Source organism: Leuresthes tenuis, unplaced genomic scaffold, assembly GCF_036924035.1.
Source record: "Leuresthes tenuis unplaced genomic scaffold, fLeuTen1.0.hap1 SCAF_2, whole genome shotgun sequence".
NCBI classification, from domain to species: domain Eukaryota; kingdom Metazoa; phylum Chordata; class Actinopteri; order Atheriniformes; family Atherinopsidae; genus Leuresthes; species Leuresthes tenuis.
Window position 1 is genome coordinate 25,186,740 of NW_027325356.1, and position 18,240 is coordinate 25,204,979.

At 38.9% G+C, this 18,240-nt stretch overlaps 1 protein-coding gene across 1 annotated transcript in view; it reads right to left on the bottom strand.

Annotated features, from left to right (window-relative positions):
• LOC140302055 (protein diaphanous homolog 3-like) overlaps positions 1-12,555 on the bottom strand; it is a 147,403-nt gene extending 134,848 nt beyond the window's left edge. Inside the window, exons 1-5 of the mRNA XM_072380796.1 lie at positions 11,942-12,555; positions 10,279-10,311; positions 9,741-9,923; positions 6,967-7,071; positions 3,384-3,514 (exon numbers count right to left, since the gene is read on the bottom strand). Coding sequence (XP_072236897.1) covers positions 3,384-3,514; positions 6,967-7,071; positions 9,741-9,923; positions 10,279-10,311; positions 11,942-12,064 — 575 coding nt within the window. The 5' untranslated portion in view covers positions 12,065-12,555. The remainder of the gene's footprint in view (positions 1-3,383; positions 3,515-6,966; positions 7,072-9,740; positions 9,924-10,278; positions 10,312-11,941) is intronic.
• Positions 12,556-18,240: the final 5,685 nt, after the last annotated feature.

Here is an 18,240-nt window from a genome sequence, read left to right on the forward strand (position 1 = left end):
CATTATAGAGTCTGAGAGAGATTCTCCAAAGCAATTCTGTGCCCATGTGGTGACATCAGCTCCTGATGAATGATGGTTGTTGATGCAGAGCAATTTGCGGGGTCTCTCATCCCTCATACAGGTATCCAACTTAGGCCTGCGTCTTTGCCCTTTACAGACTGAAATCACTTTAAATTCCTTCATTCGTTTAATGATATTATGCACGTTGAGGGCAGAAATATTCAAATCCCTTCTTTCTTTCCAGAAAACTGTTTTATTAATGGTTTTTTTCTCCCTGGTTTTACACACAAACAAGAAATCCTTTGTCCACCTTTGCTTCTTATACACAATATTATAGACGCATATGTGGATGTTATGTACACTATATTACTGATGTTGCTTTTTTTTTTTTTTCCAAACCTCATTCCAAGACCTAAACTGCTCGTGTAAAGTGCCCCAGAAAAGAACAATTTGCTTTTCCAAAGCCACCCCAACTATGTTTGATTTGGCGCTGTAGAAGCTCTGACCCAAACACCTTCATATAGCTGTAAAAGTCCCAGATACTGACAGGGATAACAGCCACTTAACCCAATACTGTAGATTGAGTAAGGAAATGCAAATTATTTCAACTTTCTGTTGGTAATTCAATACTTTAGACAAATCAATACCTGGTATTTCAATATCACTTCAAACCACTATAAAACCATAAGTAAATCAAGGAATTAAAAGGTAAATCGTAACTGAATACCATTACTTTTATAACGTATTAAATACAGCGGTGGCAGAACTATTCCATTTGTTTGCACATCACTTTAAATGAATGGACCAAATGAATGGCTAATCAAGAAAAAAGGAAAGACATCTGGGTGTATATTCTGAAAAACACAGTTTGTAAGATTACTTTAGCTAGTGTGAATCTTTATGTGCAGTTGATGAAAGCATGAGACACGAACTATGTCCAAGGCTAACATTCAGAGTGGTGTACCTTACAGAAAGGGATGTTTTACTTGCAGTGTGTACTGAAACTGAAAATAAATAAATCTAAAGCTTTTAACATGAAGGTCAGTTTTAATACAATATCAAAAACCAATTTCCACTTCGCTGTCACATCCATTTATCAAATCCATTTAATTCAATTACATCTTGCAGCCTTGCTGGTCCTACAGGCCAACATTGTGGCTATTCTTCATGGGAAATGACAGAGGACTAGAGCTGGAGCCGATGAGGTAAAGCATACAGAAGTCAGACACCAGCATCACACAGCGACACTCAAAAGCTGCGAGATGCGCCAAATACGTCTGTGTGTGGTACCCCCAAAAAGAGCTTGACAGTAAAGCATTTAAGTCTGCCAGCCTAAAGCAGCAGGATGAAAACATTAAATCGAGGAAATGTGTGAGAGTTGTTTGCATCATTGCCAAGAAAGTGAATCTGATCAGCATCCAAAAACTGTGGCAGACAAAAAGCTTTTATTTCCAAATCAATCTAGCAACTGAGGACTTTAATGGTGCTATTAGATAGCAAAGGGTTTCTGCTCCAGAGTCATTGTTTCAAGCCAAGTCAGATTTATGGTCCGGTCCATACTATGCCATTAAACTTGAGCCCGACAGTCTGTTTGATCAGCGGTGCCCTCATCAAACATCAGTGCCTACCAGCCACATTTTCCTTGACAACAGTCACTTTTACTGAAATTACTGCAACACGGAAAAGAGGAGAGACTTTAACAGATGGTGTGTAAAACCGCCGAATCGATCGAGTCTAAACACACAATGGCAAATCTTTGAAAAGGAAAAAGCAGCATCTACTGTAGCTGCAGACCAAATGCTGCTTGTCTTAGTATTATGAACAGACACGACTAAAATTACAGCCTGTTATATTTTACATTTTGGTTGCACAGGGGTGTTAGAATTGAGCAAAGCAACAAGCCATAGACAGCATACAAATTGGACCGATGCGAGTTGCTGCGGTCTGCTTTGCTGCATCATATACTTCCATTTTCACAAAGGTGCATCCCAAGTAGGTCACAGCATAGGCTACGACATTAATTACATGGCTACGTTTAAACAGGACGTGTCAATCTGATCTTCAACCATTACCTGTCGTAAAGAAACGGTTCTTTAAAGCAGAATAATCTTAATGAAGGACAAGTGATGGGGCAAAGAAAAGAAAAAAAGTCTGAAAATCAGATTTAGTCTGGCTGCAAAAAAAAAACATTTCAAAAGCAACAAGTAATGAAAAGTGATGTTTGTCCTTTTCTTTGTTCGCTGTCACAACCTTTGGGGGTGCACCTCATCTATTATCATGTCATTTTTCAGGCATTGTAATTCAAAGCAGGAAAGAGACGACCAAGGACCTGGGAACAGGTTAAATCCAATTCGGATATTTATAAAGTGGAGGCACTTCTTGCACTGTAAGCACAGCCACCAAGTCCCTCTTTTAATCTTTTTTGCACTCATCTGACCTGTGACCCAAGAACCTGCGATCCAATTGTCAACGACGACGTTCATCCACAAAAAAAAAAAGGAAAAGGAAAATGGCAACATTGTTAGGTGGAGGTAAAAAACGATGTACTGCTTTGTCCTGCAGCCACTGCTCTGCTGCAGCACAAACTAAGCAGAAGAGAACATTTTCCTGCAGAAAAAGGTGGACCGGGCTTTGAAAAGCAGTCACACAACACCAAGGCTGGTGTGTAGATATTAGTTTATAGACACGGTGCTAATGTTGTCACAAATGATCACCTGAAAAAGGCAGGTGTTAAAGAGAGCTGTCAGGGGTGGTCAGTGGGGGGGGAGATGTGCAGGCGCCCCATGCACAGAGGCCCCGGTTCAAGTGCTTTACTGCATGTCGTTCCCCCTCCTCTCTGTCTCGTTTCCTGTCTCTCTCTAACTGTCCTATCAATAAAGGCATAAAAAGCCCCCCCCCCCCAAAAAAAAGAGCTGTCAGGAAAATTAATACTGAGAAAGGAGCACTCGAAGCACTACAGTGACACAGCGTCCTCTGCAAAGAGACCAACCTACTGACATCCATCTTTTTTTTTTTTTTTTTTTAATTGAAAAGGTTCGCTGAAGCGTTATTAAGATTAAGAGAAGACAAAAATTCACTTCTTATGTCCCTGTCCTCAGTGGCTCCCCATGAGAAGTGCTCTGGACATCTGCCCACTGCAGGTAAATCCCAAACTGCTCACCGACTAAAGATGTCACACAGCCCCACTTTAAACAAAACCCAAACTATCCCTTTAATGCCCACAAATAACGCGAAAAACGTCTTCTTTAAGTCAAATCTCCAGGAAAGGGGATTTTCTGGTTTAACGATAAACAGACGTGTGCGTTTGATCAGTTCTGAAAGAAGCAACACAAACATTCACTTGCACTAAAATGAGGAAGTCTGTGGAAGATCGTGGACTTTACCTGACGGGATTGCTGGTGAGGGAAACCCGCAGTGAGTCCAGGCAGGCAAACAGACGCTCATCCAGAACCCCCGACTTCAACTCACTGAGGAATTCCTGGGGCGATATCTGATGACTGTTCCTGAGGCTACCCTGGACCAAAAAAAAAGGAAGAGGAAATCTCTTAACTGCAGCCAATAAAGTTTGAAGACAAAAAAGAAATATATGTTTTAAACAAATGCTGGATGCATTGCTGCTGGAGCAGCTGATTAATTCACAGATAATGTGCAAGCTGGACTTTTAAATAGAAGCAACATGCAAAAAGTATTCACACCCATTTCACATTTCTGTCCCGACTTCAATAAAAGATGAATGAAAATTAAATGAAAATGGAGATTTTTTTTTTTTTTTTAAATCACTCTATCCCTCTTGTTTAACAAAAAAACAAAAACTATGCTTAAAAAAAACCATTTCTCATAATAACATAAAGAAAGAACCAATACTCTGATTTTACAGACAGCATGAAAAGGCTCTCTTAAAAGACCAGGCCTAAATTTTGGGTGCCACGCGTCTCTTGAACCATCGATCAGAAACTATCGGAAATGAGAAAGTGAAAGCAACAGCTTCAACACGGTGTCGGTCAACAGTAACAGAAAGCTCACAGGTTCTGACATTTCTTTTAAATCTCTCTTCTAAACAACCAAAAACCATTTAAGTTTGACGTCTTTGGTCAGTTTTCTCATATTCATCACAAGGAATGCTCGATTATAGTTTCAAGACAAGAATCATACACATCTACAGAAGGGGGAAAAAAGAGGAAATTAATCAAATTCAACATATGAACTGATGCAGTTCAGCTGACATTAATTCTCAAATTTCACAGAGGAGAAAGAGGACAATGTGTATTAGTCACATTAGGGTTCCTCAACCCCACAACCTGTTTGGAGTGGGATTGACAAACAGGCTCAAATCCTCGAACCAACCAACAGTTGCTGTGCTCATGTGTTCAGACGATGAATCTTTTGGAATTCCTGGGAGCTTTGCAATGACGACTCAACAGGTAGTAATGTCTACCTTTGACTCACAATTAGACAAAAGAGTAAGAATTTGTCTTCTTTACTACAAATATTTGCCAAAAAAACAATCATCTTTTCTCAAATCCCTCTACCAGACGTGATGTGAAACAAATCCGAGTGATGCTTCGAAGGAAAACATTTAATCCTGATAAGAACCCAAACGTCTCTTGAGAGGAACCGTAGTCGCCACGACTTCTCTCATTTCCAACGAGACGCACAGTTCCAAACTCATCTCATTTCATGGAACGCCTGACTTCAAGCAGCCCGGAGAAGTCACTGCAGAGGCGAACGTTTTTCCAGTCAAGACTAAACTGTGAGCGAACAGTCAGTGATTTAAAAAGAAGAAGAAGAGGATGTGAAAAAGTCTCGATGCTCGTTTTATCAGTTATTCAAACTGTGTCGATCTATAATTGGTGTAAAGCCATTCACTAACTGGCCCATCAGACAGCGAAAAAAGTTTGCTGAAGACAGAAAAGAAACTGATTGCATGCCATTCCAGGAAACTGTCGCGGTGTAATGAAGCTATCAATCAAATCCTCGGCACGATGTTTTGCCGAGCTGTACGTGTCGGCTCCTTTGCTCTGCACAGCTCTGTGTTGTTTTGTGGGATCGCCACGCCTCCCTTTTCTAACAAACAGTTCACCAGCAGAAGAAGAATCCCATATTTGTAGACGGGCCTCTCGTTCTGTGGCTGTGAAAGCTGAGAGATATGAGAAAAGAAAAACAGCTGAAGCACCAACTTCTCCTGACCTGCTGTCATTTCGTGTACTTTGCCTTTTTGTTTTTGGCAGAATGTCATTCCAAAACTATCGCAAACAACATTCATTTTAGTTTAGTTTTCTTTTAGTAATAATCCATAATGAACAAACTAGGAAAGTCATTACTTTTACAGAGAGAATAAACCATGTCTTCATAGCCATGTCATAGGGTCTTATACTTATCCTCACATGTTCTGGTCAATATTTAAAGATATTCATGGTACCATCATTCCGTCTGACGGTCTCAAAGCTTACTGGGTCCAAAGCTAACTTCTTGCAGTATTAATTGAATCAAGTTAAAGTAAAAACAACTCATCCTTGTAACATGACAATTCTTTTTTTTAAATAACAGCAACGTCTGTCTCAGAACATCCTTGTGATACCAGCCTCCGCAGAAACATCTGCAAAGATTCTGTCTGCGATTTAAAGTCAAAACAGAGTAAATCACAGCCTCCTCCTCCTCCTCCGCAGGGGCACCGCAGACAAATCAGCAGCGGGGACTCCAAGAAGTAGAGTGGTTGCTCGAGACAACCACTGCCACAGAGCACACTGACAAAGGTCAGCGTTAATTCTGTGTTACAGCGTTGGAAAAAAAAAAAGAAATTGTTTCTCAACAAGGCTATTTACCAACTCAACATGCCAAAGCCGTACTTAAAAACATCAGGAGGGGGCGTAAAGAACATAATCAAAGGTTTAAAAAACACGCCTGCTGTCGCTGGTCACAAGAATTGGAGCATTGCAAGTGAATATCGTCTTTAAATTCAAGGTTCTTGGTCTTGACAAAGATTATTTGTTGATAAATACAGTTCTGTAATATTAACAAAGCAGAAACACTATTTATCGTATTCGTCTTTCTCCAAAAAAAAAAAAAAAAAACTCCTGAAAAGACAAATTACTCCTGAAATCTTCAGAGGAAACACAAGCTGAACACAGTCATTCATTGAAATTATTAGGAAACTGTAGGGCTGACGATACTAAGCTACGGACAATAAAACACTGTGTTGTTATTGTGACTGTTTGGGGTTAGAAATGGATTTTTTAGAAATGGAAGTGCTTTTCCTTCTTGGGCAGGAAAACTGAAAATCTCCAGCAGGTGGCTGCTTTCACAGCGGAATCGGGTCACATCAAGAGCAGAAATAAATCCTGGACCTGCAGCAAACACCCAGAGCAGAGGTCCATGTATTGATTTCTACAACATTCATGAAACTTTAAAAGCAAAGCTTTGAGAGCAGACTGAAAACGAGTCGTTTGTTTTACTGTCGAGTTTTTTTCCCTTTTCAGAACATACATGCACCTCAGTTTGAAAACTTTTGACAAATTGTTGGAAAGCATTGTTGTTCCGGGGAGGAAAGAGAAGTGAGCGGGACCCATTTCTTTGATTTTTAGCTTCCTACAAACAGTTTTATCACCTTCTGTCCCGGTAACTGTGGTGACCTATTGCTAAAAGACCTAGAGGAGAATATCGGTAGAAATACATTTAAACAACCCTTTGGAAAAGACTGAAGAAATCTGAGAGAGCGATAACTCCACAGAGCAACAAGGCCTCACTGGGTTAATGTTAGATACGAGTGGGCGACCTCTGTCCTCTAAACTCCTTTCGTCTTTAAACGCATGAATAATCCAAGTAAATGGTATGTTAAATGTCAGGTCTGAAAACCAAATCTCATTAAAAAAAAACACAAAAAAAAAAAAAAAACAAGCAGTCAGGAAATTATTGAAAGTACGATTTAAGATTATACATAAATATATACATAAATATATAAATACTCACAGTTTTGGACGCAGCAAAAACATACTGAATGACCATTTCCCGCTTTGTGTTGAGGTCCTTTTCCCTCAAAGGAGTCTTTTTGTCCTCATTCAAGTTCATGTCCTCCTAAAAAGAAAAAAGGAAGCAGGGGATCAGGCCAACATGAAACTATCATCTTTCTTCCCACCAAAACACAACACCACCTCCGACCACAAGACTAACGTTGGTCTGCGCCTGAAAATCCACACTTAGTGTACAAAACACTGGAAGCATGTCAAAAAAACCTTGACCACTGTATGGTGGACCTTCTGTGGAAGTTTAAACACTCAGGAGACGTCAGGTCAGGTACAGGAAGAAAACTCTCCAGGAAAAGCAGCTGCTCGGCAGACTAAGGAGAAGACAGGGAGGGCAGCACGCTCACATCTGGGTGAGGTCAGACAGCTGTTTGTTTACACCAAGGCTTCGCACACAAGCACAGGTATTTGTCGAGCGGACGTTTTCCCTCCTTTGTTCCAAATAGAAGAGAAGTCACATCCACACAGCGCGAGTTAACACAGAAATCTTTGTCCAAACAGAGAGACAAAGCACAAGGACATCACACGTTTCAAAGGAACATTTATAGCTGTTTTGGTCTCTGTGCAGGCGAAGCAGCTCACTCGAGGATGAATGAGAGGAAAAAAAAATAAAAAACTGGTTTCATTCTGCAGCAACAGTCACTTCATCCTTAACATATGTAAGCGCTGACATCCCTGTTAACGAGGTCAACACCATCGCTATCTCGATGGAGGTTTCCATTGCCAGATAAACAAAGCAGGGATCGACGCATATATGCTGACATCAAACCAAGAACAGAACGGTGCGCAATCTGACACAGCAAGCCGAAAGAAACTGGAGAACATTATCTCAGGAGTTTTCAACAATATCCGTTTTGAGGAGCAAAGAACAGGATTAGCATCGATTGATCAGCCACATAGACTGCAAGGAATCTTAATTTGTCAAAATACCTATGTTTGTGTGTAAAAGAAACAAATTCATCTCCGTCCTTGGAAGTTATGTGTCGCTATAGTCTTGTAGTCTCCGACTTAATACACGCTCTTCAAGAGAGAGAGCAGGGTTTCTACATTTGGCATGACTATCAAGAAGCAGCTATGTGGCCTTCATATGATTGGCCGTTTCAAACCTCTGAAAGGACTGTTATTTCCACTGTTTTTTGCGTCATTCACCTAACTAGAAATAAATTAATTACAATCCAGGGTTTTTCAATGATCCATTTGTTTATTCACTTTATTTGAGATGGGCAATATGGACCAAAATTCATACTTTGACATTTCTAGACTGAATGGCGATACATACACATCACCAGTCAAAAGTTTGTACTCACTTACTTGCATTTTGAATGAGTGGATGGGCCTAAACTTTTGACTGGTAGTGTATATATATATATATATATATATATATATATATACAGCTTAACTCCTGACAAAGCATTCTCATATACAAATCACACATAGTGGCTCAAATCCAGCCTTTAAGAGCAGAAGTCACTGACTTCATAACCACAAGTCGTTTTTACATGAATACCAGAGATTTTCAGGAATATGAGCGGACAGTTTGATCAAGGCTTTTTCCGCAGCTGCTGTTTACACATGAGCGTCACAGCAGGAGGCTTTCTGCTGGAAATAAGCTCTCACAGCTGGAATTGCGAGGGAGGGAGTGTGGGCGATGATGCAGGTTATGCTGTGGCATCGATGTTTTTAGCAGATTAGGCCAATTATTGTATTGATTTGAGTAGTGCATGCATCTGTGCATATCCACTATAGTGGGAAAAGAGCAGGACGTAGCTTACAGGTAAGCAGAAAGGACAAACAATTTGGGGGAAACGCAAAACACAAACACACGCTCACTCGCATTGCAGCAGCAACTCAAACAAATATTTGCTTCTTCCATATTTTGTCTCATCCTCTGATGTCCTCCACCCTCTGAGTGCTGGGTGGAGAATATATGCAAGATGTCCATAGTTCACAATATGGACATTTGCATACTTGGATGCCATCGCTCCAGAACATCTCTGGAACATCCCAGGACTACTGGTGTGTGTGTGTGTGTGTGTGTGTGAAAATGACTAATGTCACCTATTAAATCACCATGGACAACAGCTGTGCTTTTTGAAAATGGCTATAACATCATCAAACCATCACTCAGAGCTAAGGTTTGACAAAGTCAGATCACTGCCATGCAAGTTGGCTGCAAAAGCTGAATAAGTCAGAGGAAAAGACATAGCTAAACAAAAGTTAAAAAGGGTTTACTACGTCTCATTCAAAGCCTGTGGGAGATTTTTCTGGGGTTGGATACTTGCAACTGTCCTTGATCAGGATGTCAGCGACAGGAGACGTACTGCCACATGATTTAAAGAGGTTTTCACCGCTATGAGGAAGCACTCGCACTGCAGCAGGATAATGACTGCAAACGCACCTCAAAGCTTTAAAAGAACTACCCAAAGACCAAAGCAGGCCATCAAAAGAGGATCTTACGTTCCGCACAATTTTTCCCATGTATGCTTGAGTGCGTGCCGTCATTAGAGCTAAAAGGAGGGCGAATGTGCTTCTCTGGTTTTTTGATTCAAACCATTAATTCAAGAATAAAAAAAAATAAAAAAAGGATTTTCCAGATATGGCACACGTGTTATATCCAGTGTATATTTAAATGTTTTCTATCATTATCTTCTTCACTTACACACTTTTCACCCTTGTATCAGCTGAGGGTTTGCGATTTTGTGTCATAACTAAACAACTCACCATCATCTTTTCAAACAGGGCCAAGATTTCCTTTTCCGAGGTGATCTTCGATGACAGTTCCTCGAAATGATGCAGGGTGGATGACGAAGAGGTGGACCAGTCATTTGTGTTGTGTTTGGACTGTGTTAAGGGCGGCCGCTCTTTTTTGCTGCCTGGGATCCGAATACTGGCAAATCTGTCCAGCTGTAGAGAGAAAACGCAATCTGATAAAGAATGGTCTGTGCCAAGCTGAGATAAACAAAATACACAAGACAGATAACGAATGGTTAATGGACAAAACTTCAACAAGTTAGTAAACAGCGATGATGTGCGTGAATTGTATGAACAAAGCTCAATCCAGAACGTCTTCTTGACACATGCATGTGAAATTATTGTTAGTGTGAAAAGCAGTTTGTGCTCTATAGTGAAGGTAAATCTAATTTCTTGCAATACAGGCAAACTTAATTGCCACTAAGAAGGAGCAGATTAGTTGTCTTAAACTAAGGTTAGATGGTGCAGAGACAAACCACAGAGAGTACACCCGTTTCTCAAATCTTACCACATCATCTGTGATGTTTTTAAAGGGCAAGTGCTGGAGGTGGGGAGCAGAAAGAAAGCAAATCAGGACATACAGAAATAAACATCTGCGCTTGGTGTTGTTACATTCCAGAAATAGCGTTTTCTTTTGCTACCATTTGCAAATATCATCTGTTCAGATAACTGACATTATTATAAACTTAGATGCACCCGAGCCAAAAATTAAATAAATCTAGTCTGGATTTCTGAGTCCACCTTCTATTACCTGCACATCTTGTCTTGACCTTCAACGTGGTAAGACATTTTTTTGGGACTGCACCCACTCGCGATTTATTACCGTCTCAAAGACTATCTAAAAATGTTACTTTGAGATTTTGGGCGCTTATAGAAGATCAGTCGTAAGACATTTGAGAGACATTAATCAGATGTTACACAAGTTTTGTGGCATGCTGCCACGAGTCAGTATTCTAATCAGTCCATAAGACACCGCGTGATACAGCTGTAGGATAAAGTAAAGCTAAATTTAGGGCAAATGATCAATTACCACCATCTCCAACAGGATCATAATTGCTTCATTGTATGTGTAAATGTCAAATTTCTTTCTTTTATTTTTTTCTATGCACCGTTCGAACATTGTTGAGGTTACACACACACACACACACACACTAACCTAACTTAGCTGACACTCATCACAGAGCGAAAGCATGGGTTTTTACCCCCCTCACCCCAGTGATACAGAAAGCAGTCTGACTGAGAAAACATTTCATGAACAAATCTGTACTGGAATTGAAGGCTAGAATCTCTGAGCATTCACAACAAGTATTAAACTTCACGAGGTCAAGACACTGGAGTCATAGTTCAAAAAGTGACCAAAGGTTATTTGAAGGAGTTCTGTGGTAAACACAACCTTGCTGTCTGAAAGGGACGCATGTTTCACAGCTTCACTGTGGCACAAACTGAAGTTCAACTTTTTAAAAATGAGACCCCGGTGGTAAAAGTTTTTTCCCCAAAAACATCTCCCTATCTCTGCCAGAGGGATGAAGGCAGGCAGACAGAACCTCAACACGTCTGTAGTAGGAGAAAACACATGGATTAGTGTTAGCTTAACTCTGTGCTAATTTTAACCTTTGGAGTTCCTACCTGCAAAACAAAGTCACAAAACAGTCAAGGTCACCGTGCAGAGAGAAAAATCCAAAGATTGCATTGTGCATACATTTTCTTCATTGTGATCTACATTCTGTAAAAGCATTTGTCTGCAGTGGGCTTACACATGTGCGTCAATAAAGTACTATAATAAAGTGGTGATATCTCCAGAGGTCTGCTCATTTACCCGTTTGCCTCTTCCAAATGTATTATTGAGGCGCATGGGTGATTGTAGTAATCAATTGTCACATAATGTTCATGCAATTTGCCATCGCATACATAACAAAAACAAAAAATACACAAGCTCCTACTATGTGTGGAAAACGCTCTTGCACCGCCTATTTCTTAGTGTGTGTGTGGGGTGTAAATTCTTTGTATTACAAGTGCCAAACAAGACATAAGGTAGATAAAATGACCTAAAAGTTATAAATCTAAAAAGAAAAGTGATAGTCTTCCATCAAATGGCCGTAAACCTTTCATATGTTTTGTGGAATGTGATAATAGAATAAAATACACGTTTCTGCTTAGTCTTTCATACTTACAAACTTTGGTTTGCGGTCCCCTTCATCATAAGATGAAGTGCTGTGGTAAGAAGACCCTTTCTTCTTTTGAGGTTTACTATCGCGTCCTGTTGTGGATTCAAAGCGCTGACTATAACTATCCATGTTAACCAAGTGACTTCTCCGTCAGCTGATTGTTACTTTGGACATAGACGATCAATGGACGTTTGTAATGTTAGCACACACCCTTAGATTGTGAAGACCAAAACATGCGGAATTGTCAAGCGTATAACATTACCGTTCATGCCTTGCCCCGGTCGGACAGCTACGAGGTATATATGGATATTACACCAATATGTCAGAGTCAGAACGTTCAAAATGTTAATGCTCTAGTCGTCAGTCCCCACAGTACGTCTGGCTAGCTAGCAAGTCGGCTACACCACCATTCAACACTGTCTTAATTTAGAGCTAATCCAATTTACAAACTGTCACGTAACACTTAAGAATCTGATAAAAGAGAAAAACTGTATCAAACTCAATAGTTCGCTATAAACGTATTATATCTAGCCATTAACTAAATAAAATACTGTCACAGTGAGCAGAAGTTCAAGCTTCTCCGGGTAAAAAAAAAATACAAGTTAGCAGATATTTTTTGACAGACCCGCGCGATAGAGACGTCAGCTCCGTATGTTTAATCCAACCAATAGCAATCATTGAAATGCAGCAGTGGCTCATGATTGGTTTATCTCATTCTATTTACAGCTAAAAAGTATTTCATTGGCTGGATGTAGCTGTCGATCTTTCCTTGAGTTTAGGTTTGTTCGTTTTACATTTCCCCAGTCTCCCGTCGGCGCAATGGTGTGATCAATGTCTACCTGAGGTGGAGGGTTCTGGTCTTAAATGGGATGTATGGATAAAATATGCATTGAACTTCTTATCATATTTTAGTTTGTTTTTATAATTTTGATTTCTCCTGCGAACTCTTGAATCAGAACAATCCATTGCAATAATGGATGATGGACTGGCACGAACCAGGGGCGTTGCGAGACATAAGGTTCTACTGGGGCACAGGCTCCTATTATTGTAAAGACTGACTAAGTTTATTGGACATGCAATTAAATGTATTCTTTGAACTTATCTTGCCAAACTCAATAATACCTCTACTGCAAAACTTTTAGGCATAAAATACTCAAAACATACTAAATCGATGTCAAATCTTAAAATGAAACCTTAAAATCCATCCTGTCTTTGGTTTGACTCTTTTCTGTCTTTCCCTTCAGAATTAATTGATCTGTGATCTTCCTTCAGTCAGATAAGTACTAAAAGCAATGTATTGCACAATGCTTTGTCATTTTAAATCTTTGTGGAATCCACTGCGGTAAATGAGGGCAGAAGAGAAGATACCTCTGCAATAAGCCGTCTTTCGGTCCACTTTAGTTTAAAAAGAAAAAGAAACTGAAAAAAGCTTGTGGGTCCATTTTAACATTAGCAAAGAGTGTTTGGTTTGATCCAAAACCTTAACTCAATGTCTCTTTTTACATTTAATGATATACAGTAAAGTCCACCACAATCAAATAAAAACCATAGCGGCAGTTTTCTAAAGTAATAAAGTGCAGCTTAGCTGAGGAGTGTAAAAGCAGCTCAGGAGCAGCCAGTCATCGTTAGACTTTCCATCACAGTCATAACAAAGCAGGTTCTTTGCTGCGTACTTTATTAGATGTGCCTTGTTATGTCACTATCCATGCTGTTATAAAGGGCATGTGGACATATTGTATTTACAAAGCTACAGCAGGTTTTTCAAAGGGTTCTGACGATACCTACAGCGCCTGCTACATTATCATTAAAAGGTTCATTATCCATTGCCCCAGATATTTTGGCCAACACTGATGTCTCTTTATGTTAACGTTATTATTGTTTAATCAGAGAGTGATAAAAAGAGATATTCAAAATACCCCTCAGTATTTCAGTAGCTCAGTGGTATTTGGACTTGGACTTGGTTTTATGCCCTATGTGTTCAGAGAGTTATTTGAACAAGGTCATTTGCACGATGAAATATAACATTTCAAACTTGCATTATTTGCATTTAAGATTGCATTTACATAAATGATCATTTGGGAGATTTTGTAGCATTACTATATTGTGTCATTTCAAACTCGGACAACAAATTTAGCTTGCCAAGCATGTCCGTCTTACAGAAATGCTGAACAGAAGAGACAATATTAGAAAAACACAAATTTACAAACATTCATAAAGTATTAATGGAATCATATATATTTTCTCATTAAATAAAACATCAAAATCATAAACTGCTTCATGATTTCTTCCATAAATTAGCACAACTTTTCAACTTCTTCTGCGCTTTAGTATATCATGAAAAATCAATTACAAATATATTCCACCGGAGGGGAAGAAATGGTTGCAGTTTGTCTGCAATCATTCACGTCACGCCACATAGAAATGATGGAAGTTACACCTTTACGAACTAATCTAACCCACAAGGTACATTCTAATTAACCTAAATTTCAAACATGTAAGCTGCCGCAGGTAAGTAACACGACTGTAAGTGGGATTTTAAAAGACAACCCGAAATTAATTAGACTGTTTCAAACAACACATAAAAACCACTGATTTATAATCCTTTGATATGGTCAGTTCAAACAAAAGCCATGCTGGGCCAATCTGCTCAGAAGATAAGTCTCAAATTGAATAACAACATCATATTTAAAAGACAAAGGAATGTAGATGAGAAAACATCAATAACAGAAATGAAAACTCACTTTTCAGATCTCTTTACGTGCACTGGCCCATCCCCACATCCATCTAACATTTTTATGATCACAAATCATTCATGTCAGAAATTCATTAAAAAGTCGATGCTTATTGTATACTTAATTTGCTCTATAGTGTTACTTTTAGTGTGCCCTTGCTTTTGAACCATAATAAAGCTAAATTTAAAGTAAAATCTCAGTTAACTTCTATGATGGAAAAAGTAACAAGGTAATGTGATGGAGTTGACAATCGTTGGATCCACTGTGTTCTCTCTGAAACACAATTTGCTCCCTAAAGACAACCAAAGAGAGTTTGTCACTGTAAAAGAAACCACCGTGGAACAGACAGAAAAAAAAATTATGGTTGCAACTTTACCAAAGGTTTTGGTTTAGTCCATGTTATATTTTTACCAACAGTCCAGAAAGAATGACTTTTGACATCTACTTTATTGTCCAATTCCTTTGTTATTTACACATCAAATGGAATTAGATCATTTCAACATGACATAAAAACATGTGTATAAAAAGTACCTGAGACCAAATATAAAAAGCTGATCATCTAACCCCGCCAGCCCAGAGCCGCAGTGCGTGGTGTGCAGTGAGGTTCTAGCAAACAGCTGCCTGAAGCCTTCTTATCTACGTTGCCACCTTCACATGAAGCATGCTAATGTAATTCAAAAGCCCCTTACATTTTTTAAATCAAAATTAGAGGAAAGCAGCCAGCAGCAGTTGCAAAGCAGCCAGAAACAACTGCAGTTTCATTCATATGTTGTTATGTTCCATAACCTGTGTTGTGATGACAGGGTTGTGTTAGCTACACTGTCATTTAGACTTTAGACTGCAATTTTTGTTCAACGCGCCTCAAAATATAATAACATTTTCCCCAACTAGTTGTTAAACACGCCGCCTTTAATATGGCTATAAAAAAGCTTTTGGAAGGTGTGGGGGACTGGGTGTGTGTCAACCCGGTTGGGAACCGCTGGTCTCGGACATCTCAGAAAAAGATGTTCTATGGTTTCTTCAACTTAGCAGAAGACACATAGGAAAGAAGTGTCTAAGAAAGAAAGAAAGAAAGAAAGAAAGAAAGAAAGAAAGAAAGAAAGAAAGAAAGAAAGAAAGAAAGAAAGAAAGAAAGAAAGAAAGAAAGAAAGAAAGAAAGAAAGAAAGAAAGAAAGAAAGAAAGAAAGAAAGAAAGAAAGAAAGAAAAAAAGAAAAAAAGAAAGAAAGAAAGACTAACTGATTTTAAGTGTCTCCTGGTTCATGTAATTTGCTCAACTGTTGTAATTCAAACATCAGTCTGTGATAAGTGGAGCTGTGATTCAGTGTGATTATACTCTCATTATTACCATGCCATTCTGGAAAAAAGGCAAAGTGCTCTGCCAAATTATCACTTTTAAGCAAAATGACATACAGAGAGATCTTTGTGCAGCTGACGCTCGTATGTATGTTCGAAATGGATTTAGTGTGTGAATTTTGAGTTTTTAAAACTGATAGTTTTATTCAAACTCAACTCGGAATCAAGATTCCCAACTGAATGAAGCTTTTAGCCATGACGTCAAGTTTGACATTCATTGAATTCAGCCTCTCAAAATCTTGTTATCTTCAAAGACCTTTTTTCCATAGAATACAGTGAAGGCCATCAGCATGACTGCCAGCACTGTGTTAACGCTCTTCATCAAGCCAAACACAAGCCTTGTGGCATTGTGCCCCTTAATCCTCTCAGACAATGTGAGATGAAGCCTTCCGAATTGGTCAAAGAACTGCCAGAGGGAAATACATTCAAAAACCTCAAAGGCTAGATCATCTGAATTTCCAAATGTCTTATAAATTAATGATAGTGATCTTGATTATTTAAATGAACATTTAAAACAGCAAATTCACCCAAATGAGTTCAAAATATGTTTTGTTTTTTTCATATTCATTTACATGTGTTTTTATGATATGACTATCCAAAAGAGCGTGTCATTGCATAAACATGTGAAGAAAAGAGACACAATCCACCAAAATGGTATCAGTTGTGACAAAGGACCTTAAGAAGAATCAGATTTGTATCCTAATGTAGTGTACACAGTCAGTTGATGTAAAGAGAACTGCAGAATTGAGTTGCTTCTTCATTCTTTACATAAATTATTGAAGTGATTTGAGTACAGTGGATGTTTTATAGATTTTCACAATGTGTTGTATTCGAGCTAAACATGCCCTTTTACATCCGTGAGAGTGCAGAAAACCCAGCTATTCAACCTTATATCAAAGTGACATTGCAATTGTGGTGAATGCTATGAAGCAGTGTTTAATACTATCTGTTTGGCATGGCATTTAAATCTTTAGCTTCGCTTTGGTGGTCCATTACTACTGCATTACTATTGCTCTGGGATTCACGATGAAAACAGCTTTAAAAACAGCCTTGTGAAGCTCAACAATGGAGGCATTATTTTTGGCATTTCAGTGTACCTATGCTGCCATCGTGTGGTTTTGGTTGAAATGGTCTCACCACAACACAATCCTGCTTTTTGTTGAACTCGCATCTAAATCATGAAGTGTTTAAGTTTAATGACCAACATATAGTTCACAGGTTTTGTCCTTTGAGATTCCTTTCTGCAGTGCATATCCCTATCCATTTATTTAGTCTTAAAAAAAGATTCAGCAGATACAAAGGAAAAGGGTAAGTTGTTGTCAGCATTAAGGACATCCAGCTGTTTCATCACCAGACCTACTGTAGCTCTGTCTTCTGGTTCGGTCTTTTTCATCAGTCGATGAGAGTCATGTTTGCTTTACACCCATTATGCTAATATCTAGTATCCCGTTCTGGTAAATAAAGACAAAGAGAATTCTGACTGAACAACAGACTAATAAAAGAGTTTTGACAACAAAAGAAGATTAAGGTAACCCAACATTTGTTTAAATCCCACAAAAGTTTCTGAGACAGTTTTTAAGCAAATAGACAGTGATTTACTGATGCCAGGCAGGGAGGGGGAGAAAAGATGACAAGCTTTCTTCTTAAGTCCAAATGTGTAGCTCTTTAAGTGTTCAGTAACTGCTTCACAGCCTACAACTTGGGCCAGGAAATTGATACACTGACTGGGTTCCTTCCATCAAGCTTTGTCGATGCCTACTAGGCTAAAACATAATCCAATTTTGAACACTCAGTGAAACTCTTTGTATACACACAGGAAGAAAATGTTTGAAACCAATCAATCTTAACAGCTGCAGTCCTTTCTGTCTGCCTGAAAGGGCTTGAAAATATTACCAGTTGTTAAGTTTCACGATTGAAGTAATACAATACTATAGTTAGATCATTGAATAAGACGCCTGTGATCAAATTAAATCCAAGTAAAAGGTCTCACTTCCCAGGTGTCCAATACTGCTGTTTTGGAGCTTTTGTTATACGGACAAAATGCTCTCTGGTGTCAGTGCCCTGCGACACTACATGCTTTTAGTAAATGTTATTTTGAAATATTTTCTGGTTTGAAACTAATAGTACTTAGAACTGTGACTTTGTGACCATTTTAGGGCAATTATTTTTTCCTCTCTTTTTTTTCGTTTTCACTTGCTACTCAGTTTAATTTTTTCAGG